At 36.2% G+C, this 25,858-nt stretch overlaps 1 protein-coding gene across 1 annotated transcript in view; it reads left to right on the top strand.

Annotated features, from left to right (window-relative positions):
* Positions 1–20,499, top strand: part of LOC148576561 (uncharacterized) — a 39,043-nt gene extending 18,544 nt beyond the window's left edge. The window contains exons 3-5 of the mRNA XM_088502754.1: positions 19,815–19,913; positions 20,014–20,106; positions 20,392–20,499. Of these exons, the coding sequence (XP_088358880.1) occupies positions 19,815–19,913; positions 20,014–20,106; positions 20,392–20,499 (300 nt within the window). The remainder of the gene's footprint in view (positions 1–19,814; positions 19,914–20,013; positions 20,107–20,391) is intronic.
* Positions 20,500–25,858: the final 5,359 nt, after the last annotated feature.

The raw sequence follows: 25,858 nt of genomic DNA, 5'->3' as shown, positions 1-25,858 counted from the left end.
AAGATGTCATTGGATACTTCTGCAGGTGGATCCATTCACCTAAAGAAAACGCCTGCAGAAGCTCAAGAACTCATTGACATGGTTGCTAATAACCAGTTCATGTACACTTCTGAGAGGAATCCTGTGAGTAATGGGACGCCTCAGAAGAAGGGAGTTCCTGAAATTCATACTCTGAATGCCATATTGGCTCAGAATAAAATATTGACTCAGCAAGTCAATATGATTTCTCAGAGTCTGAATGGAATGCAAGCCGCATCCAACAGTACTCAAGAGGCATCTTCTGAAGAAGAAGCCTATGATCCTGAGAACTTTGCAATAGCAGAGGTAAATTATATGGGTGAACCTTATGGGAACACCTATAACCCCTCATGGAGAAATCATCCAAATCTCTCATGGAAGGATCAACAAAAGCCTCAACAAGGCTTTAATAATGGTGGAAGAAATAGGTTTAGCAATAGCAAGCCTTTTCCATCATCCACTCAGCAATAGACAGAGAACTCTGAACAAAATACCTCTAATTTAGCAAACTTAGTCTCTGATCTATCTAAGGCCACTGTGAGTTTCATGAATGAAACAAGGTCCTCCATTAGAAATTTAGAGGCACAAGTGGGCCAGCTGAGTAAGAAGATCATTGAAACCCCTCCTAGTGCTCTCCCAAGCAATACAGAAGAAAATTCAAAAGGAGAGTGCAAGGCCATTGAATTGACCATCATGGCCAAACCCACAAGAGAGGAAGAGGACGTGAATCCCAGTGAAGAAGACCTCCTAGGACGTCTAGTGATCAAGAAGGAGTTTCTCTCTGAGAAACCAAAGGAATCTGAGACTCATTTAGAGACCATAGAGATTCCATTGAACCCCCTTATGCCATTCATGAGCTCTGAAGAGTATTCCTCTTCTGAAGAGAATGAGGATGTTACTGAAGAGCAAGTTGCCAAGTTCCTTGGTGCAATCATGAAGCTGAATGCCAATTTATTTGGTAATCAGACTTGGGGAGATGAACCTCCCCTATTCACCAATGAACTAAATGCATTGGATCAACTGAGATTGCCTCAGAAGAAACAGGATCCTGGGAAGTTCCTAATACCTTGTACCATAGGCACCATGACCTTTGAGAAGGCTTTATGTGACCTTGGGTCAGGAATAAACCTCATGCCACTCTCTGTAATGGAGAAACTGGAAATCTTTGAGGTACAAGCTGCTAGAATCTCATTAGAGATGGCAGACAATTCTAGAAAACAGGCTTATGGACACGTAGAAGACATGCTAGTAAAGGTTGAAGGCCTTTACATCCCTGCTGATTTCATAATCCTAGATACTGGGAAGGATGAGGATGAATCCATCATCCTTGGAAGACCCTTCCTAGCCACAGCAAGAGCTGTGATTGATGTGGACAGAGGAGAATTGATCCTTCAACTAAATGAGGATAACCTTGTGTTTAAAACTCAAGGATCTTTCTCTGTAACCACGGAGAGGAAGCATGAAAAGCTTCTCTCACTGCAGAGTCAACCAGAGCCCCCACAGTCAAACTCTAAGTTTGGTGTTGGGAGGCCTCAGCCAAACTCTAAGTTTGGTGTTGGGAGTCTATAAAATTGACCTGATCACCTGTGTGGCTCCATGAGAGCCCACTGTCAAGCTATTGACATTAAAGAAGCGCTTGTTGGGAGGCAACCCAATTTTTATTTATCTAATTTTATTTTTATTTTATTGTTCTTTCATGTTTTATTAAGTTCATGATCATGTGGAGTCACAAAATAAATACAAAAATTAAAAACAGAATCAAAAACAGCAGAAGAAAAATCACACCCGGGAGGAAGGGCTTACTGGCGTTTAAACGCCAGTAAGGAGCATCTGGCTGGCGTTCAACGCCAGAACAGAGCATGGATCTGGCGTTGAACGCCCAAAACAAGCAGAATCCTGGCGTTCAGACGCCAGGAATGCACACTGAGGAAAGCTGGCGCTGAACGCCAGAAACAAGCATAAAACTGGCGTTCAACGCCAGAAACATGCTGCATCTGGGCATTGAACGCCCAGAACAAGCACCGATTCGTCATTTAAATGCCAGAATTGCATGCAAAGGCATTTTACATGCCTAATTGGTGCAGGGATGCAATTCCTTGACACCTCAAGATCTGTGGACCCCACAGGATCATCTCAGCATCTGTGGATCCCACAGGATCCCCACCTACCTCCACTCATACTCTTCCCTCTTCTCATTCATCCTCTCTTCCCAATAAACACCCTTCCCCAAAACCCTTCACCAATCACCTCAAGCTCTCTTCCCAATTACCCCTTCACCTATCACCTCAAGCTCTCTTCCCAACTACCCCTTCACCACTCACATCCATCCACACTTCTCCATAAACCTACCTCATAAACTCCACCTACCTTTAAAATTCAAAATCACTTTCCCACCCAAACCCACCCTAAATGGCCGAAACACAAACCTCTATCCCTCTCCTCCATTTCTTCTTCTTCATCTTTTCTTTCTTCTCTTGCTCGAGGGCGAGCAATATTCTAAGTTTGGTGTGGTAAAAGTATAAAGCTTTTTGTTTTTCTATTACCATTGATGGCACCTAAGACCGGAGAATCCACTAGAAAAGGGAAAGGGAAGACAAAAGCTTCCACATCCGAGTCATGGGAGATGGAAAGATTCATCTCCAAAGCCCATCAAGACCACTTCTATGATGTTGTGGCCAAGAAGAAGGTGATCCCCGAGGTCCCTTTCAAACTCAAGAAAAATGAGTATCCGGAGATCCGACATGAGATCCAAAGAAGAGGGTGGGAAGTTCTAACAAACCCCATTCAACAAGTCGGAATTCTAATGGTTCAAGAGTTCTATGCTAATGCATGGATCACTAGGAACCATGATCAAAGTAAGGACCCGAACCCAAAGAATTATCTCACCATGGTTCGGGGGAAATACTTAGATTTTAGTCCGGAAAATGTGAGGTTGACGTTCAACCTGCCAATGATGGAAGAAAACGCACGCCCCTACACAAGGAGAGTCAACTTTGATCAAAGGTTGGACCAAGTTTTCATGGACATATGTGTGGAAGGAGCCCAATGGAAGATTAACTCAAAAGGCAAACCGGTTCAACTGAGAAGACTGGACCTTAAGCCTGTAGCTAGAGGATGGTTGGAGTTCATTCAACGCTCAATCATTCCCACTAGCAACCGGTCTGAAGTTACTATAGACCGGGCCATCATGATCCATAGCATCATGATTGGAGAAGAGGTGGAGGTTCATGAGATTGTACCTCAAGAACTCTACAAGGTGGCTGACTAGTCCTCCACTATGGCAAGGTTAGCTTTACCTCACCTCATTTGCCATCTATGCAATTCGGCTGGGATTGACATAGAGGGAGATATCCTCATTGATGAGGACAAGCCCATCACTAAGAAAAGGATGGAGCAAACAAGAGAGCCTATTCATGGATCTCAAGAGACACATGAAGAAGTTCATCACCAAGAAATCCCTGAGATGCCTCAAGGGATGCACTTTCCTCCACAGAACTTTTGGGAGCAAATCAACACCTCCCAAGGAGAACTGAGTTCCAACATGGGACAACTAAGGGTGGAACATCAAGAGCACTCAATCATCCTCCATGAAATTAGAGAAGATCAAAGAGCAATGCGGGAGAAGCAACAAAGACAAGGAAGAGACATAGAAGAGCTCAAGGACATCATTGGTTCCTCAAGAAGGAAACGCCACCATCACTAAGGTGGACTCATTCCTTGTTCTCAAATTTTCTGTTTTTTGTTTTCTTTATGTTAAGTGCTTATCTATGTTAGTGTCTTATTACATGATCATTAGTATTTAGTAACCTTGTCTTAAAGTTATGAATGTCCTATGAATCCATCACCTCTCTTAAATGAAAAATGTTTTTAATTCAAAAGAACAAGAAGTGCATGAGTTTCGAATTTATCCTTGAACTTAGTTTAATTATATTGATGTGGTGACAATACTTTTTGTTTTCTGAATGAATAATTGAACAGTGCATATGTCTTTTGAAGTTGTTGTTTATGAATGTTAAATATGTTGGCTCTTGAAAGAATGATGACAAGGAGAAATGTTATTTGATAATCTGAAAAATCATAAAAATGATTCTTGAAGCAAGAAAAAGCAGTGAATACAAAGCTTGCAGAAAAAAATGGCAAAAACAAAAGAAAAAAAAATAGAAAAAGAAAAAGCAAGTAGAAAAAGCCAAAAGCTCTTAAAACTAAAAGGCAAGAGCAAAAAGCCAGTAACCGTTAAAACCAAAAGGCAAGGGTAATAAAAAGGATCCCAAGGCTTTGAGCATCAGTGGATAGGGGGGCCTAAAGGAATAAAATCCTGGCCTAAGCGACTAAACCAAGCTATCCCTAACCATGTGCTTGTGACGTGAAGGTGTCAAGTGAAAACTTGAGACTGAGCGGTTAAAGTCAAGGTCCAAAGCAAAAACAGAGTGTGCTTAAGAACCCTGGACACCTCTAATTGGGGACTTTAGCAAAGCTGAGTCACAATCTGAAAAGGTTCACCCAGTTATGTGTCTATGGCATTTATGTATCCGGTGGTAATACTGGAAAACAAAGTGCTTAGGGCCACGGCCAAGACACATAAAGTAGCTGTGTTCAAGAATCAACATACTAAACTAGGAGAATCAATAACACTATCTGAACTCTAAGTTCCTATAGATACCAATCATTCTGAACCTCAATGGATAAAGTGAGATGCCAAAACTATTCAAGAGGCAAAAAGCTACAAGTCCCGCTCATCTGATTGGGGATATGTTTCATTGATATTTTGGAATTTATAGTATATTCTCTTCTTTTTATCTTATTTGATTTTCAGTTGCTTGGGGACAAGCAACAATTTAAGTTTGGTGTTGTGATGAGCGGATAATTTATACGCTTTTTGGCATTGTTTTTAGTATGTTTTTAGTAGGATCTAGTTACTTTTAGGGATGTTTTTATTAGTTTTTATGTTAAATTCACATTTTTGGACTTTACTATGAGTTTGTGTGTTTTTCTGGGATTTCAGGAATTTTCTAGATGAAATTGAGGGACTCGAGCAAAAATCAAATTCAGAGGTTGAAGAAGGACTGCTCATGCTGTTGGATTCTGACCTCCCTAAACTCAAAGTGGATTTTCATGAGCTACAGAACTCCAAATGGTGCTCTCTCAACGGCGTTGGAAAGTAGACATCCAGGGCTTTCCAGCAATATATAATAGTCCATACTTTGCCCAAGTTTAGATGACGCAAAAGGGCGTTGAACGCCAGTTCTACGCTGTAGTCTGGAGTTAAACGCTAGAAACACGTCACAAACCAGAGTTGAACGCCAAAAACACGTTACAACTTGGCGTTCAACTCCAAGAATGACCTCTCCACGTGTAAACTTCAAGCTCAGCCCAAGCACACACCAAGTGGGCCCCGGAAGTGGATTTCTGCATCAATTACTTACTTCTGTAAACCCTAGTAGCTAGTCTAGTATAAATAGGACTTTTTACTATTGTATTTTAATCTTTTGATTACCTTTTGATATTCGGATCATCTTGGGACGTCTAGTTCTTAGATCATGGGGACTGGCCATTCGGCCATGCCTGAACCTTTCACTTATGTATTTTTCAACGGTAGAGTTTCTGCACTCCATAGATTAAGGTGTGGAGCTCTGCTGTTCCTCATGATTTAATGCAAAGTACTACTGTTTTATATTCAATTCAACTTATTCCGCTTCTAAGATATCCATTCGCACCCAAGAACATGATGAATGTGATGATTATGTGACGCTCATCATCATTCTCACTTATGAACGCGTGCCTGACAAACACTTCCGTTCTACATGCAAACAAGCTAGAATGAGTATCCCTTAGATATCTAATATAGGGGACCGAGTCCAAGATATTAGAATCTTCGTGGTTTAAGTTAGAACCCATGGATGGCCATTCCTGAGATCCGGAAAGTCTAAACCTTGTCTGTGGTATTCCGAGTAGGATCTGGGAAGGGATGGCTGTGACGAACTTTAAACTCGTGAGTGCTAGGCGTAGTGACAGACGCAAAAGGAGGGTGAACCCTATTCCAGTATGATCGAGAACCTCCAGATGATTAGCCGTGCCGTGACAGAGCATTTGGACCTTTTTCACAGAGAGGATGGGATGTAGCCATTGACAACGGTGATGCCCTATATAAAGCTTGCCATGGAAAGGAGTAGGATTGGTTGGATGAAGACAGCAGGAAAGCAGAGGTTCAGAGGAACGAAAGCATCTCTATACGCTTATCTGAAATTCTCACCAATAATTTACATAAGTATTTCTATCTTTATTTTCTGTTTATTTATTATTATTATTCAAAAACTCCATAATCATTTGATATCCGCCTGACTGAGATTTACAAGGTGACCATAGCTTGCTTCAAGCCGAGAATCTCCGTGGGATCGACCCTTACTCACGTAAGGTTTTATTACTTGGACGACCCAGTGCACTTGCTGGTTAGTTGTATCGAAGTTGTGACAAATCATGAATTAAGATTAGAGCACCAAGTTTTTGGAGCCATCACCAGGGATCACAATTTTGTGCACCACCGTCTAAGAGATGTATAATCAAGCTGGTGGTTAGATGATTTCCAGTTACGTATTCACACAAACCCAAGAAGAACATGGGTCGTTGTCAGGCACACGATCTTAGTATGAAGAACAAAGATGATTGTCACGGGTCATTGGAGCACGAAATTGTGATCCCTGGTAATGGCTCCAAAAACTTGGTGCTCTAATCTTAATTCATAATTTGTCACAACTTCGATACAACTAACCAGCAAGTGCATTGGGTCGTCCAAGTAATAAAACCTTACGTGAGTAAGGGTCAATCCCACGGAGATTGTTGGTATGAAGCAAGCTATGGTCATCTTGTAAATCTCAGTCAGGAGGATATTAAATGGTTATGGAGTTTTCGAATAATAATAGTAAATAAAACATAAAACAGGATAGGGATACTTATGTAATTCATTGGTGAGAATTTCAGATAAGCGTATAGAGATGCTTTCATTCCTCTGAACCTCTGCTTTCCTGCTGTCTTCATCCAATCAGTCCTACTCCTTTCTATGGCAAGCTGTATGTTAAGCATCACCGTTGTCAATGGCTACATCCTGTCCTCTCAGTGAAAATGGTCCAATGCGCTGTCACTGCATGGCTAATCATCTGTCGGTTCTCGATCATACTGGAATAGGATCCATTGATCCTTTTGCGTCTGTCACTACGCCCAGCACTCGCGAGTTTGAAGCTCGTCACAGCCATCCCTTCCCAGATCCTACTCGAAATACCACAGACAAGGTTTAGACTTTTCGGATCTCAGGAATGGCCATCCATGGGTTCTAACTTATACCACAAAGATTCTGATTAAGGAATCCAAGAGATACTCATTCAATCTAAGGTAGAACGGAAGTGGTTGTCAGGCACGTGTTCATAGGGAATGATGATGACTTTCACGATCATCACATTCATGTTGAAGTGCAAACGGATATCTTAGAAGCGGAATAAGTTGAATTGAATAGAAAAACAATAGTACTTTGTATTAATTCATGAGGAACAGTAGAGCTCCACACCTTAATCTATGGTGTGTAGAAATTCTACCGTTGAAAATACATAAGTGATAAAGTTCAGGCATGGCCGAATGGCCAGCCCTCCATGATCTAAGAACTAGACGTCCCAAGACGATCCGAAGATGTAAATACAATAGTAAAAAGTCCTATTTATACTAAACTAGTTACTAGGGTTTACATAAGTAAGTAATTGATGCAGAAATTCACTTTCGGGGCCCACTTGGTGTGTGCTTGGGCTGAGCTTGAAGTTTACACGTGCAGAGGCTTCTTTTGGAGTTGAACGCCAAGTTGTAACGTATTTTTGGCGTTCAACTCTGGTTTGTGACGTGTTTCTGGTGTTTAACTCCAGACTGCAGCATAGAACTGGCGTTCAATGCCCTTTTTCATCATCTACACTTGAGCAAAGTATGGACTACTATATATTGGTGGAAAGCTCTGGATGTCTACTTTCCAACGCAATTGGAAGCGCGCCATTTGAAGTTCTGTAGCTCCAGAAAATCCACTTTGAGTGCAGGGAGGTCAGAATCCAACAGCATCAGCAGTCCTTCTTCAACCTCTGAATCTGATTTTTGCTCAAGTCCCTCAATTTCAGCCAGAAAATACCTGAAATCACAGAAAAATACACAAACTCATAGTAAAGTCCAGAAATGTGAATTTAACATAAAAACTAATAAAAACATCCTTAAAAGTAACTAGATCCTACTAAAAACATACTAAAAACAATGCCAAAAAGCGAATAAATTATCCGCTCATCAGTCATCCTATTCATCAAGTTGAAGAACGAAGATACATCTTAGAATTGAATCAAACACATGTTGAAACGAAACAGTAATACTTTTATTAATCCATAAAACTCAGTAGGGCTCCTCCCCTCAACCTAGGAGGTTTAGAAACTCATACTGATAGAAAATACAATGTGAAAAACGAAATATGGCAAATGTCCCCTTTGAAGATTGTGTAAAAGTTCTTTAAATACTAAGCTAATGACTAAGGATTACATAAGAAAGGGTAAAATAGTCTTTTAGTACTAAAATCTACTTTTGGGACCCACTTGGTAAGTGTTTAGGCTGAGTTTTGATGAGATCCACGTGCTAGAAGGCCTCTAGGGCATTGAACGCTGGCTAAGGGGTCCTCTTTGGGCATTTGGACACTGGTCTCCTCCTTGTGGGCGCTGGACGCCTGGACTGAGGCAGAAGGCTGGTATTGGATGCCAGTTTTGGGACTTCAATTCTGAAGTAACGTATAGACTATTATACATTGTTGGAAAGCTCCGGAAGTAAGCTTTTCATAGCCTTTAAGAATGCTCCATTTGAACTTCTGTAGCTCCAGAAAAGCTCTTTTGAAGGCAAGGAGGTCAGATCCAGACAGCATCTATAGTGCTTTCTCTGTCTCTGAATCAGACTTTTGCTCCAGCTCCTCAATTTCAGCCAAAAAATACCTAAAATTGCATAAAAATACAGAAACTCAAAGTAGAATCCAAAAATGTAAATTTTACACTAAAACCTATGAAAACTTAATAAAAATTAAACAAAACATGCTAAAAACTATATGAAAATGATGTCAAAAAACGTATAAAATATCCGCTCATCTGATGTACTATGATTTAAAGATGTTTTGGTGGCCTGGGAGGAAGGAGGATGTAGCAACACTTGTGTCCAAATTTTTTATTTCTCAGAAGGTGAAGGTAGAGTATCAAAGACCGTTGAAAATGCTACAACCTCTTGAAATTCCTCAATAGAGGTGGGAAGGTGTGGTATGGATTTTGTAACGGGTTTGCCAAGGAATCGAGCAGGATTTGATATAGTTTGGGTGATCGTGGATCGATTGACCAAGTCCGCTCACTTTTTGCCTATCAGCATGAACTTTTCACTGGAAGAATTGGCGAGACTATACATCAAGGAAATAGTAAGGTTGCACGGTGTATCAATAACTATAGTATCGGATCGAGATCCCCGATTCACATCAAGGTTTTGGGGAGCTTTTCAAAAATCTTTTGGTACGAGACTATCTCTCAGCATAGCGTATCATCTGCAAACGGATGGTCAGTCGAAGAGGACTATTCAGATATTGGAAGATATGCTAAGGGCTTGTGTGTTGGATCAGCCGAGAAGTTGGGATCGTAACCTGCCATTGGTAGAGTTTGCTTATAATAATAGCTTTCATGCGAGCGTTAGGATGGCTCCGTATGAGGTTTTGTATGGTAGGAAGTTCCGGTCTCTACTGTGTTGGTATAAAGTGGGTGAATCAAGTGTGTTGGGACTGGAATTAATAGCAGAGGCCACTGGGAAAGATCAAGCAAATTTGAGCTAGGATTTTAACTGCGCAAAGTCATTAGAAAAGTTATGCAGATTGACAAAGAAAATGTTTAGAGTTTGGAGAGGGTGAAAACGTTTTTCTGAATGTTACTCCAATAACAGGGATCGAAAGAACAATTAAGACGAAGAAGTTGAACCCGAGATACATTGAACCATTTGAAGTGTTGAGGCAAATTGGGCCGATGGCTTATCAAGTGACCTTACCACCATATCTATTTAACCTACATGACGTATTCCATGTATCCCAACGCCGTAAGTACACACCGGATGCGTCTCACGTGTTAGAGCCTGAATTGGTTTATTTGAAGGAAAACTTAATGTTTCGAGTCAAACCAGTAAGGATCGATGACACTAGTATGAAAATATTGCACGGAAAAGAAGTTTTGTTGGTAAAAGTAGCGTGGAGCAAAGCAGGAATAGAAGAGCACAATTGGGAGTTAGAGTCAAAGATGCGAAGGGACTGTGCCGAGTTATTCTCAGGTAAAACCTAAATTTTGGAGACAATTTCTAATTAGGTTTGGAGGATGTAAGAACCGAAAACCTATTAGCTGTTTAATTAAAATAAAATAATAATTTAATTTTCTAGAATAGGTTGGAAAATTAGAAATATTAATTTGAAAATTTAAATGTGATATTTGGATTCAGCAGATTTTTCTGAGTGGAAAAATATAATTTTCTGCGAAAAATGCGTAAAAACGCGTACCAGTAATTTAGTCGGCAGTATCGACTTAAGTCTGTCCAGTACTGCATATGAGAAAATAAAAACTACAGAAATACTTAAAGAAATATTTAGAATAGAAAACCGAACACTTATTTTAAAGATTTTAGCGCGAAGTTAGGCCAAATGAACTAAAAATGCAAACCGGTTAGACTGGGCCCAAGCCCAACATATATAAGTTCATTAATGAGTCCATTTCAGCCTCATTCACCACTAAGAGAGGGAGAGAGCATCTGATATAGTGAAGGAGAGAAGATAAGGGTTTACTATTCACCTTCATCTTCTTTTGATCATATCTTGTGATTTGTAGCTCCGATTGGCATGCCGTTTGCAACCACGTGAAGCTCTCGTCGAACTCTTCGATTTCATCTAAACAAGATGGTAGGAAACTTCCAATTTTTTGCCCAGTTCTGTCTACCATATAATGTCATATTTTAGTTACATGTTTTGAAGAAATTTTGTGTTTTTAGTTGCTTTGGTGCAAACTAGCATTGGATAATTGTTGGGTATTACTCCAATTCATAGTGGGTAAGATAAGAAAACTCTGTACTCTTGTGGTTTGTCATATTTGTCCTAGTGTTAATTTTTGGGTATATTGTATGAACTAGCTAGAATGTGAGTTGAATTGGTGAATTGGATTCCTTAGTGTTGGCTTTTGGTGGCTAAGTCTTGGAAGCTTGTTTGGTGGTGATTTTGTTCTTGGACAAAATCAACCAAGGTATAATTTCGGTTTTTTTTAGTTAATATGTAATGTTACGTGAGACTTAGGCTAGTTGCATTAAGATAGGTTGAATTTGTATGAATGGTTGAATTGTTGTTGAGAATTGTAAATGTTTGTGATATGAGAATTTTGAAATAGAAATTGAATGAATTTGCATGATGTTATAGATTGTTGACGAATATGGATGAAAATGTGAATGAAATTGGTGTATAATGAATATGATGATGATTATTGATGTTGATGAGAATTGATGGAAATTAATGAGTATTGGTGTGATTTAGGTTAGATTGGAAATTGTTGAATGAGTTGATGGGGTGAGAGTTGAATGATTTAGGTGTTTGAATACTTGAGAAATGATTGAGGAGTGTTTTGGGTATGGTTGGTTTGGCTTTGAGTTGAGTGTTTTGAAAACTAGAGGTTTTGTAAATTTTGGTAGAAACCTATTTTTGACAAACTTCAATGGGCCATAACTTGGTTTTCGGATGCCCAAATTTTGTGAAATTTATTCTAAATGGAAATTGGGTTCATGTAGTTTGTGCCGTTTGAAGAACAGATGAAAAATGATTTTTAACAAAGAAGTTATGCGCGTTTGAGTTTGGTGTAAAAAACTAAATTCTGCAGCACAACAACTTTTTTTAAAAATTTGAGATATGCGTATGAAAATAGTACATGCGTATGCGAGTTTGGGACTCTACTAGTACTCATGTGTATGCAACAAGGGAGAATTTTAAGTTTTCAAGCGTTCCTCTAGCTTTCTAAAACTCTGTAACTACTGTTTAGGATTCCCTAGCTAGTATTTAGGCTTTGGGACAAGGAAGAGTACTATGAAAGGACTTAAATAGATATTTTTGTGATGAGATTAGAGACGGTAACTTAGACTTGGAAAGTTCTGTGAATGGAATAACTAGAGCAAATTGTCGGAGTGTTACGTTGATAATGAATTGAGAAAAGTAAATGATTGAGGTTGTTGAAACTAATGAGAATGACTGTGATCACTGAGATTGGGTAACATATTACTGACATACTATGATTGGTAAGTCACTATGCGCTTGGCAAGGATAGTAGTTAATCCCACTTGTCGAGGTTGTGGTGCCAGAATAAGGACGGTGGTTAATCCCACTTACGTTGAGATGTGGGGTCTGAGGCAGTCTCCCACCCGCATCCTTTCTGGTCACAAGAGTATGCTCGGACATTATATCCTGTAAGAGTGTGCTAGGGTACTATATTCTAAGGCGCAATTTATATACGTGACAGAAAGGCGACATCCCGAGGGGATGTGTTAGGTTGGCAGTTGAACCGACAAGTGATATCACGGCCAACAGGACATGCATTCTTATGTGTTTGTTTGCTTTGTTTACTTGCATTGTGCCAACTAGCATAACATGTTTACTTGCTTATTGAATTACTTGCAGTATATGCTATTCACTTGTGTTTTAATTGCTTGCATCTATTTGTATTTTCTTCTGGGATTTAGGAGGTTTGGTAGGCAGTGGCGATAGATCCTATGGAGGATAGGTTGGCGAATGTTGTAGGATAGCGGTGTTCTGTAGAATAGAAAATCCTTAAGTTAGATGACCCTTTTTTGTTTAAGATTTTGTTATAAGTTGAATTTTATATCAGTTTGAAGTTCTAGGATTATCTTTGGCTTCCCGGAACTATATATCTTATTTATTGAGCACTGTTAGAGAATTCCTGGTTCTCATACCATATGTTGTTATTTTTCAGATACAGGTCGCAACCCACCTCGGTGAGTTTGCGGATGGTGACAGAGCAGAGGATGGTTCGGGTGTTATATTTTGTTTATTTTGTTATAGTACCTCTCACTTTTTTATTACTGTACTTTGATGCCTTAAAGGCTTAAACTTTGAGAGACAGGATGTATCTGTTTTTATCAAAAACTCTATTGTATCCAGTTTATCTAGTCGGCCTAAACTCCGCGGGCTGCGGCTAGTTACCTTTTGAATGTATATATATATATATATATATATATATATATATATATATATATATATATATATATATATATATATATATATATATATATATATCACTTGTTTTTCTTATATTAACTACTTTGTGTATCCTGGAGCTGTTTATAAGGTTTTATATATTACGTTCTGTTCCTTTCGTACCAACGCGGTTTAGTTATCGTGAGTGAACGTTTTGCACTTTGTATCTTTGTTTTATACATATCTGGTCTTCTTTTCCTTCATCGGGCTTCTAGTCTTAATATTTCTTGATTATATACTATTGTATGGATCTTTAGAACTGTCATGAAGCATTATCATCCTTTGCTTTACGGCTAGAGGTAAGGCTTATGGTGATAGGGTGTTATAAATAGAGAATGATTCTAATATTCTGTGATAGTCAGAGTGCCTTGCATATCGCAAGGAATTCAACTTCATTCAAGGATAAAGCACATAGGTGTTTAATATTATATTGTTCATGAAGCAGTGGAGGATGAAAAAGTGTATAGGTAGGAAATCCACACTGATAATAACCTTGCAGATATTATGAGAAAGTTGGTTAATGCAGATAAATTTAATTGGTGCAGATATTTTCTCGGTTTACTAAAAATACAAGTAGCATGAACATATCAAAATAATAATTCTGATTTAGAGATTGTAAATATGCAAAATTACTATTTAAAATGAGAGACAAAATTATTACATGATGTGTGAAGTGTCACCATGGAATGATTTAGACGAAAGATACATTTTTCATATAATAAAATAATGGGTAAACTACTACTTTGGTCCCCAATGTTTGGACCAAATTCTAATTTGGTCCCTAACGTTTGAAATGTCCTATTTCTATCCCAAAACATTTCAAATAGGTTCAATGTTTTCCTACTGTTAAATTTGACACTAATAGTTAACAAAATGAGTTATGTAGACGTTAATAACATTACTAGTTAAGTCATATCTCTTCTATGTGTTAAAAAAACATAACCAAACCTTCTTGTAACACTTCTTCTCCTCAATTTCTTTTGATAAAAAATTCCAAATTCTAACAATCAATCATCAACGCTTCAAAATCAAAGGAAATACTTTTTTATTAGTGATTGTTGATAGATCGATTTTACTTACATACTAAAATTAAATGTTATTGGCTCTTCAATATGTGAATTATTTGTGTCAAATTTATTGATGGGATAATATTGAACCCTCTTAAAACTTTTTTGGGATTAAAATAGGACGTTTAAAAGTTTTTGGGACTGAAATAGGACGTTTGAAACGTTAAGGACCAAATTAGAATTTTTTCCAAACGTTAAGGACCAAAATAATACTTTATCCTAAAATAATAAATGCATGGTGAATAAAATAATAATAATAATATGTTATGACTGAATTATAAAATAGAATAAAATAATAAAAACATGATATGCATGCAATCACAATGCACCGCCTTTGTTGGAATATATATGTAACACCCTACCATACAAAATCTTACGCTATAGTCGTAAATCAAAGGTGGCGAGCCATTACGATACCTAAAAGCAAAGTACATATATATATAGATGGAAGAAATATAATTTAACTAGGAGCCTATGAAGTAGGGTAACAAAACAATAATCGCATTGTACTCGAAATGTCAAAGATATAAAGCGTCGGTATACAGAAATGAAAGAAATATATATATATAAGAGTTCAAAGGAAATACATGGCAAATACTAGTCTCGACCTGCAAAGACAAGGCCAGCTAGAAAGTATAATACAAACTAGAAGTTAAACAAAATATAATCCTGTTTCTCCAAACATCAACTTTTGAGAGGGATATACATATACAAAAGTGGAGAAATAAACAACACTAAGCACAAAATACAAATGTAATGGAGTCTTCGCTTTCCATAGAGAGTATGGCATGCTCAACGAGATGTATCACGTCCTACATATAAAAATAACAAAAGTAGACAACGAGTGAGAATTCAAAGGTTCCCAGTAGGGTAATAGTTCCAAATAGAGACTATGTAAAACTACATGAACTCAGTAGGCAATCCTAGTCTCCAAACACACCAGGTTCAAGCCTAGGGTTCTACTAAATCTAAACTGGATCAACATTCTAAACCTCATCTATACATTTACCTCTAGTCTCATTCGATTCAAGTAAATCATCATTGTCTTAGTTTAGTCGTCAAACAATCATCATTAACAAAACCCAGTCTCAATAGTATTAGTTTATTCACAACATCACAATGTACCAGTATTCATCAATTCAGTTTAGTAGTAGCAACACAGGTAAGAAGTTTAAACACGATCAAGAGCAATTATAGCAAGTATGGAAATTAGTAGTTAAATATAAATATTCACATAGGCAAACCAAATACAATATACACATGCAAACAATGTCACATAGATGCACATGATGCATGCCTGTCCTACTGGCAAAGCATTTATTCGGGAATAATTCAATTTAATTTATTAGACTTATCCATACCCTATCCTGAGCTTAAAAACAAGTAATCAAACCTGATACGGGGTTTACAGGGGTTTACAAACTGGTTGGATAGGATAAACAATTCAAAAATAATATTTTCAAAAAATCAGCACAGTCATGTGTACGCACCAGACATGCGTACGCACGCTTTCAATTCGGGGTGCACATCATGCGTACGCATGTCTTATGCGTATGCACGATTTCAATTCTATTTTTAAATTCATGCGTATGCATGCTCTATGTGTACACATGCTCCAGCTTTTTGCAGAATTCAGTTTTTAACACTCATTTTCAAACATCCATAACTTTTGCTATAGAAATTGTTTTCTCTTCATTCTTAGACGGTTTTAAAGCTCTCATCACCTATTTTAAGTGAAGATAAGTTTCACTCAATTTTGCACTGCCAATGCCAAGTTATAACCCATTGAAGTTGGTCAAAAATCCAATTTTACCAAATTCTGCATAATACACATTTACCATTTCTCAATTCATTTCTTTCCCATACCACCCCAAAACCAATTCTAGGCATCACCTTTACTCAATGACAAATTCCAATTCATTTACTAGCCATTTGAGACCCACCCAACAACTAAATCCAATCCATCAAAAACCTAATCATTCATTTTCCAACACTATCCCACCAATAACCAAACCAGGAATCAATTCATACAACCAATTCTCATCATTGCAACAACAAATCACTCATGACAAATACACCACTTACCATGACTTACCAAATAAGGGATACCTCATCCTATCACGGTCTCTGGTCCAATTTCCAAATCAATCACCATTATAAGCAATCATACCACACCAATTCAATCATGCATACATCACAATTATCCAATCGCAACAACAACAAATAACACTTCTCAATTTCTCCAAAAATCATTAGTTCCATTCTCAATTTCATGCTAAACACATCAACCAATACAAAACTCATACTAATCATTATTCAAGCATATCAACAATCAATTGCATTCAATCCTGTCCTAGGGGCAAGTAACCTATATTTTAACATAATTTTACATAATTTCTATCCAAAACCAAAATTTGTACCTTAATGATGGTGGTTTCTAACCCTTGAATCCTTATCTTTTCGGCTAAATCAAGCTTGCTCAACACCAATTAAGCCTCAAGAATTGCTCCACAACAACACCAAACACCAAAATCAAGCAAGCAACTCTAATATCACCAAATTCACACATATATCAACCTAAGGCTCATAGGAAATAAAGGTTTGAAGGAGGAAAAAAGTCACCTTACCTTATCTCATTTGAAACTTGGGTGGAATCTAACTACAATCCATGCTAGAGCTCCCCTATTGCATCAAAATCACAAAAATCTCAACACTCCATACCCAAAATATGAAATGGAAGGAAAACTCAAAAATGGCACAAGGATTTCGAAATTCGTTACCATAATAGTTAGATAGAATCAAAGAGGGAGTCGAGACGAATGCGTAGCTACAAACGGGTCATCAATCAGAATTACGGTTTGAAAGTTATGTGGATTTGAAGGTGCATGGTGAATAGTGACTTAGGGCATTGCACTTTCCTCTCTTCTCTCTTTTCACCGAGGATCTTTCTTTATTTGGGGGGAAAGAATGCTGAAATGCCCTAAATGAAGGGTTTATATATTATGGGTGTGGGCCCAACAAGGGCCTGTTTTGTGGCTTTTGATCCGTTGGCCTTATCTTGGGCCAAAACCCTTAAGATAAGTGTCTGGTTTTCTATTCTACATATTTTTCTTGTCATCATTTGAGAAGTTGTAGAAAAACTAGAATTTCTGGTTTGGTTACCTACGTACCTTATCGTGCGCACCCACACCCTGAAATTTTATAAGTTGTGCGTATGCACAGAAATTATGCATACACATAGGCTGAAAATTCATTCTGGTGCATGCCTACGCATAGCAACGATGCGTACGCACAAACCCTGTTTTTCACACAAAACTCTATTTTTTAACTGTTTGACCTTTCTGGCAGGCTTGTAAACTTCTGTAACCCCTGTTTAAGGTCTGATAGCTAGATTTTAGGCTTCGGAATAAGAGCGAACATATTAAGTATGTTGAATTGATATTGAGGAAAGATGGGTTAAATAAAATGAGAGTTGTGATAGGGATGATTGTGATAATGAGAAATGAGAATGATTGATGATGACTAAGTATGAAGAGTATGGTTATGATATTGAAAGATGATGATGATGAATAAATTTGATTAAGATATGATGAGAATGATTATGATATTAATAGGTGATGAATGATTGATTATGATTGAAATATGAATGAATTAATATGGAAATGGAAGTAAGTCTGATTGAGATGTGCCTGCCGGGTAGTATGCAAGAATTGTGGTTCATCCCACTTGTTCCAGGTTAGTATTTGAAACACTTGGGCAGTAGCAAGGGTTGTGGTTCGTCCTACTTACTCCGGATTAGTATTTGAGACACCTCGGCTATAGCAAGGGTTATGATTTGTCCCACTTGCTCCGGGTTGAGTTCGTAAATACCTGCCTGGATAGTACGCAATAGTAGTGGTTTGTTCCACTTGCTTTGGATTAAGCGGATAGTATGCAAGGGTTGTGGCTTAGTCCCACTTGCTCCGCGAGGTAGTGTTTCTGTCCAGGGTTCGCTACTGGACATGTCGGATATGGCTGCATAACTGACAAATGATATCATCGACCATAGGGCAGACATGCATCATGTGTATTGTATGATTTGTTTGGGTATGCAATATGTGTTTTGGATTGGCTATTTGATTATCTATATTTATATGCTATGTGACTTAAATGCTATATCTGTTCCTTAATTGTGTATTACTTGCATGCTTTGTATGTGTTTGAAATTAAGATATCCCTCAAGTGACAGAGGAGAGTTGAGGGTTGTATCACCTAGAGATTGGGGGGTTTGGTTTGTAAAAAACTGAAACTGAACAAATAGATTAAAAACCTTAGGTAGAATTACCATTTTTCTAGTTAGTGAGAACTCTAGGCTTTGATCTGGGATATAGAAGTTTAGGATTGCCTTCGACTTCACAGAGCCTTATATCTTATCTATCGGGCATTGTTACCATACTGAGAACCCCGGATTTTTATTCCATACGTATTTGTTATTTTTCAGATGCAAAACGTGATGCGCCTCGCTAAGCATGCTAGATTTGCTTTCTTGGAAGTGAAGAATTATCTTTTGTGGCTTATATTCTGTTTTAGCTTTTATATTTTGTTCTCTACTTTTGTACTTTATGTTGTATATCCCTCTTAGATGATTTGGAAAAAATAGGACTTTACTGTTGTAGATATTTTGAGGATTGTATTGTATGTGTGCGTGTGTGCGTGTGTATGTGTATGTGTAGAATACATACATACATACATACATACATACATACATACATACATACATACATACATATATATATATATAAGCTTTCTGTCTTATCATTTTTCGTAAGCGATGCATCTTTGGTTTTGTTTTGATCGTACCCTTTACTTTGAAGGCTCCTAGCTACATTATCCTTGTCATATATGTATGTATTTCACTTTTAGAAGTCGTAGCGCCTCACCACCTCTGATTTACATCCTAGGCATAAAGCTCTGTGTGGTAGGGTGTTACAACAAACACCACAGTGCTGGATTCATCTTACGGATTCCAACCAGATGCCCCTCTACCACTGCCTGTCGTATGAATGACGATTTGGCTTGATGGTTTGACGGCTTGAGTACTATTTTAGTATCTTTTAAATGCAATGTAGTTTGTTTACTTTAATTAGATTCAATTATTTTGTTTTAGTGGATTTAGGTTGTTAAGATAGGTTTGATTTGGGTTAGTAGGTTTGAACTGCTAAAAATGTTTACGAATTCATGATTGTTGATAGAAATTGCTGCTGATTTTGTATTATATATTGCCATAATGGTTTGCGGTGCCTTCTAATTATAAACGAAACTTGGCCAAAATTTCTAAAATTTCAAAATATAATTGAAGTTCAAATTTGACTTAAACTACTAAACTTAAGTCTTCCATTGATAGGTTTGCACCAAATAACAATGGATGTACACAGGAGTGTACCAATGTCATTAAGTTAATGTACGACCACCCATGTCCAAGCTACAAGAAGATTCCTGCTGAGAATAGAGAGCGATGGTTTCAGAAATGGGCTGTGAGAACTCAACATATTCAAACCTTAGCTAGTTTATATCTTCTATTTTATTTAATACGGTATACTTCAATTAACTAGTGCTAAATACTTCTTTGAACAGGAGAAATTTATGTGGGACAAGACTCATGATGCCATGATCAAGAAGATCTTCAACCATCGGATGGCTAGGCGGCTTCAGCAGATGATTGAGGATGTACGTGAAAGGTGCGACCATCTCACTATTTGGCTCTGCCCGGTCATCAAGAAGTAATTGTACGTCCATTAGGAGACTAATAAAGGGTTCAAATGTTGTCATCTCACAAACAAAGCTAACAAGACATCAGCCAGGTCGTCGAAGTATATAGGTAGGTCAGCAACTTTCATGAAGATAAAAGCCAGGCTAGTATGCAACTTGTTTCATTTTATTATTAAGTTTGTTTTGTTTTTGAAATATAATGTCATTATTACTTGATTTAACATATTGTTTCAATATTTGTAGTCTAGGTCATTGGATCGTGATGCGACAATGGTGGAGACCTTTAAGTATACTCACACCTTAAAGGAAAACAATGAGAGATTTCCTTATCAGCGGTCTGCAGATTATTAATTGAGTAAACATCATATGATATAAAGTTTTCAATTAACTACAGTCTTAATCATAACATGTGCTACACAAGAGTCCTACATGCAGAGATTGGAGGCCGCAACCCAACAATCTCATCATACTGGAGATGACAGCAACAACTCCGTTACATCAATCGTCAATCCAAACACTGTTTGGCGTGAGACCACATCTGAGCCGTATAAGAATTGCGTATACGGTCTTAGATCGTTCTTTTCTGACAACCTTCGCACCTCTACATTGAGACCTTCATCCACCTCTACCACCAACAGGCCCATCAATCCCAAGGATGGCGTCGATTTTAGGGAGCAGGTGCTGGAGCTCAGTCGGAGCCTTCACTAACAAGGTCAGTAGCTGCAGCAGTTTACGGAGAGGTATTAGGAGATCCTCACATGTGTGTCAGACACAAATTCTCTTAGGTTGGAGTGGAGGCAGGAGCTGAGCAGTTTCAGCGGATGGAGCAACAAATGGTGATGTACCAAGATCAAATGCATGCCAGTGGCAGCGGGGATGTTGGAGGGCACCGACATCACCACCTAGTCTACCGCCTCAACAAGACCAGGGGGATGATGACGACGACTATCAGGATCTTTAGTGATTAGAGTTTTATTCTATATTGTTTCATTGTATTATTTATTTGACTTTTTATTTTATTTGTACATTTAATATTTAATTTACCATATTTGGTTTCTATTATTTAGAATTTGACTACTAATTGTGCAAAACATAAATTTAAATAAAAAATAAAAAAGAATTTAACCACTAATTGTGTTTTAAAAAAATCCAAAAAATTGAATTTACTGTCGGATTTACCGAAAAAAATCTGATGGTAATTAGGTGGGAAAGAAAATAGTGGAGCGCCAAAATTACCTTTCACCAGTAATTAAATACTTTTTGGGCAAAGAATCTTCCGGTAATTAAATAATTGGTTGTATCGTTGGATTGTTTCCAACGTAAAATCCGTCGATAAATTCGACAGTGCTCAACGTTTTTCTTGTAATGTAAAGACTCATGAAAGAGAAATTCCTTCAAGTGTGTAATCTACAAAATTTGTGGATAAAATAATCTGTAGATTTTTATAACTATTTCTCTAAAGTGTGTTTTATCTATGGCTAAGAGGAATACTAATGGTATTTGATATTTTTATTATATTTGTATGATTATGATCAAATATTATATTTTGAGTATTTACCCATTTTGGTCTTTAAAGAATTTCGGACCAAACATTTTAGTCTCCAACTAAAATTAATTACTCGATTAATCCTAACAATTAATTCCGTCAGTCACTTAGGTTCTTGGCTCCGTCAACTCTAACGGAAGACAAAATGGTCTTTGACAACTTTAACATGGGACAAAATGATTCCTAACAACTCTAATAGGGAACAAAATGATCCCTGACCTCTTTGTTCGAAAATGACACTGTTCTTTCCCAATTTTCATCATATCCCGCATAACCCTAACATTCATACTCTCCTTCTTCACCTTCGTAGTCTTCTTTTCCATCTTTTCCGTCCTCTTCTTCAGCTCCAAGATCAAACCATGGTGTAACTGCCACACGTGTCGCACCTACCTCAACATGTCATGAACCACACACTTCTTAAATTTCTGTGATTGGTATACCCATCTCCTCCACACTTCACCCACCAGAAGCATCCACTTCCATGTCCTCGATAATAGCATCACCTCCAACCCTGGCAACGTCCACCACATCCTCAAGACCAAGTTCCACAACTACCCCAAGGGCATACCTTTCTCCACTCTCCGATAAGCAATATAGATTGTTGGACATTAGACATCATGAGAAGATTCTCTTTCGACATCATATGCAAGTTCTCATTTGAAATGGACCCCGAGTGCTTCATTCTTTCTTTTCCAAAGTCCAAGTTGGCAGACAGCTTCGACCTCGCATCCAAGCTATCAGTACAATGAGCAATATTGCTATTTCCGTTCATATGAAAATTGAAGTGAATACTGAACATTGGTTCGGAGAAGAAGCTGAAGGAAACGATCGGAGTGGTGGAAAATGTGGTCATGGAGATGATAGGGCAGAAGAGGAGGGAGATGACAACGATGACGACGGGTCTTAACAAATCAGACTTGCTGTCTAGATTCGTGAGATCCATCGAAGACGACAAGTACTTGAGAGACATAATCATTAGTTTCCTGAGTATGAATTGGTTGAGAACAAGTTGAGAATTTTTCTTCTTGAGAACATTGAAGTTGCAGAGTGTGCATTGTGTAACTTGAAGTTACAGTGTTAGACTGTTAGTGTTGTGGGAGATATGATGAAAATTGGGAGAGAACAGTGTCGTTTCCGAACAGAGGAGGTTAGGGAACATTTTGTCCCCTGTTAGAATTGTCAGGAATTATTTTGTCCTCCATTAGAGTTGACGGAGCAAAGGATCTAAGCGACTGATGGAGTTAATTGTTAGGGACCAATCAAGTAATTAATTTTAGTTGGGGACTAAAATGTCTTATTCGAAATTCTTTGAGGACCAAAATAGATAAATACTCTTATATTTTATTATAAATTTATACAATAAATTTTGTTCTAAAAATGAATGTTATATAGGTACTAAGATACTAATAAATACACATAAAAAATTAAGATGTTAGGAAACTAACACTTTTTATTAACACTTTGTTACTAAAATTATGTTTATTTTTAATAGAGAGAATGTTACTGCTGATGAAAGTAACGAAAGTAGATAACAAAATTTTAAAATTTTAAAAAGATAAAATTGTAATAAAAATCTATATTATTTAAAAAATTGTGTTTCACTAAATAAATAATGATGAATATTTGTCACCATATTTATATTTCTGAAGGATATGTACAATAACTAACAATTTGAGAGTGAAGCACGCAGTTATTTTGGAATACACTAAAAAAAATTAGTGTTAGATGTATAAAAAAATAATTTATTTTAAAGTAGAGACGCTTATAGAATTCAAAATATCAAAAGAAAATTATTACTCTCTTACATATATAGTTGCACATAAGTTGATGTTAGCCTAAAAGTATAACTTTTTAATCAGGATATAAAAGTTAAATTAATATGCTTGTTCATAATTGCTTCTTTGTTTAATTAGATAAACTAAAAGTGTATAGATAAACTAAAAGTGTATAGTGCCTTGCTTGCACTATCACATCTAATTAAAATACGAGAAATTGTCATGTTTTTTTGTCTTCATCAATTTGAGTTTATAAATATTGGTGGCTACTACGATAAAGTTGTCATTTTCATCTTTTTATAAAGACGTTTTTCATTTTGTGATTGTTATTGATTTAAAAGCGTATCACTAAAAGTGTTGCTTAAAGAGAAAGTATTACCCTTAATTGTTAACTTGGCTCTGATACCAATTTTTCAATTTCGACTTTTCTTTTAATTTTTCTTTCAAAATTTCTACTAACTCTTCATATTTTGCTTCAAATAAATTTATAATTTGTATAGATTCAATTGGTGGTGCTTTATTCAAAGGATTTTAATAAAAATAATTTGCAACTTCATAATCTAAAGTATTAACCATTTCTACAATTTCTCTTGTATTTGTTATATGATTATTTATTACTAGTCCTTGATGTATATTTATAATTCTGATTTCATATTTATAGTTTTTTAATTCTGTTCTAATTTCTATCATAATTATAATATTCTTTTTTACATAGATTATTATATATAAAATCTTTTATCTGTTTGTCTTTTTCTTTAATATAATTTCTTAAATCCTCAAAAACTTCTTTTATTTCTATACTTTCTCTTGTTTCTAAATATCTTTCTAATTTTTCAATTCCATTCTCCTTCTTTTCTTTCCACAGCTTTAATTCTTTTAAATCGTAATATGGTTTTCCAGGCATTTATAAATTTCCTAAATTTAATTCCAACTTGTTTATATTTATTCTTATTTCTATCTTTTTTATTATAAGATCATCAATTTCGATCTGAAGATTATTTAATTCTCTTTTATACTCCTCTATTTTATTTTTTAATTTTTTCGCTCTTTTCCTTTTTATTTTATTTTCTGGTTTTTTAATATTTTTATGCTTCATAAATTAGGTAATCTAATTATAATTCCTAAAAATAGTTTTATTTAACATTATTTATTTTAGAATTTCTGCAAACTCTATCATCGATTCATCACTATTTTCTAGAGATTCTATTAATTTTTCTAACTCTTCAACTTCTATTTTCAATTTGTTATAGATTATTTTTAGAGCTTCAAATGCTCTTTGATTTATTTCAGAAAACTGCAAATAATTCAAACGATTTTCTCTTTCAAAGAGCTCTTGTTTCTTATCTTAATAAGTTACATATATTTCTTCCTTATCTATTGTCATAATTTAGTATTTAGGGTTTTATTTAATTTTTTTACCTTTTTTGTTAATTCTTTTATTTCAGAGTTTTCTTCTTTAATCTTTAATTTAGATAAACTTAAAGGACTATTAATTTTAGATTCTCTTATTTGAAAATTTGATGAAAATGATTTTCTTGATGGTTCTTTTAATAATAGAACTGGGTTTTCAATAGCTTTATATTTTGGTATTTCTGTTTTTACAATTTTCTGAAATAATTCATCGACATAAATTCTTTCTTTGTTTTTAAATATTATACTATGATGGCTATTTGTTAAAGCATAATTTATTGCATATGTAATTGAAAATGGTTCATCATCTTGTTCCATTAAACTTTTTCTATGAAATTTATAAGCTAAACTTATAGATCTTCCAAGATTTTCAGTTGATAAAGGTATAGCATATCCAAAATGGGCATTAAATTTAACATTTACATTTGCCAAATTTCCATGAACAATTCCAATTATTTGATCTATTGGGTCATCAGTAATTTTTTTGTCACAGATTGCTAAACTTATTGGTGAATTAATTCCTTTCATATATGTAGATTTAATTAAGACTTATATGGTACTAATATGAATCCATTCAATTTTAGATCTTTTTTGTTGATCCTTAATTTTCTCAATCTGTTTACTTAATTCTTCATCATTTATCAAAGCTATTTCAAGTTCTCCATTAGCAGATTTTATTTTTATAGGGGCTTCAAGTTGAATGTTTCCATAGTATATTATATTTTTTCTATTAAAAACTTCTTTTAAAAGACTTTATTTATTAAAATTTTCATTTGATTTGAGATTTAGTTCTATTTTTAGAACAGCCTGTTTTTCATTATCTAATAAAGCAGTTAATCTATAATAATCAGATTCTTCCATTAATTCTAAGCTTTCTAAATAATTCATAACTAAGAGACTAAGATAAAGATATACCTTTCTGGAGAAAAACTTCCTTTATTTAGTATATTTTACATAAGGTGTTTTTATCTCCAGAGGG

This window comes from Arachis ipaensis, chromosome B1 (assembly GCF_059453495.1).
Source record: "Arachis ipaensis isolate K30076 ecotype BB chromosome B1, ASM5945349v1, whole genome shotgun sequence".
Lineage (NCBI taxonomy): Eukaryota > Viridiplantae > Streptophyta > Magnoliopsida > Fabales > Fabaceae > Arachis > Arachis ipaensis.
The sequence above is the reverse complement of the archived record's forward strand: the minus strand, read 5'-3'. Positions and strand labels throughout refer to the sequence as shown.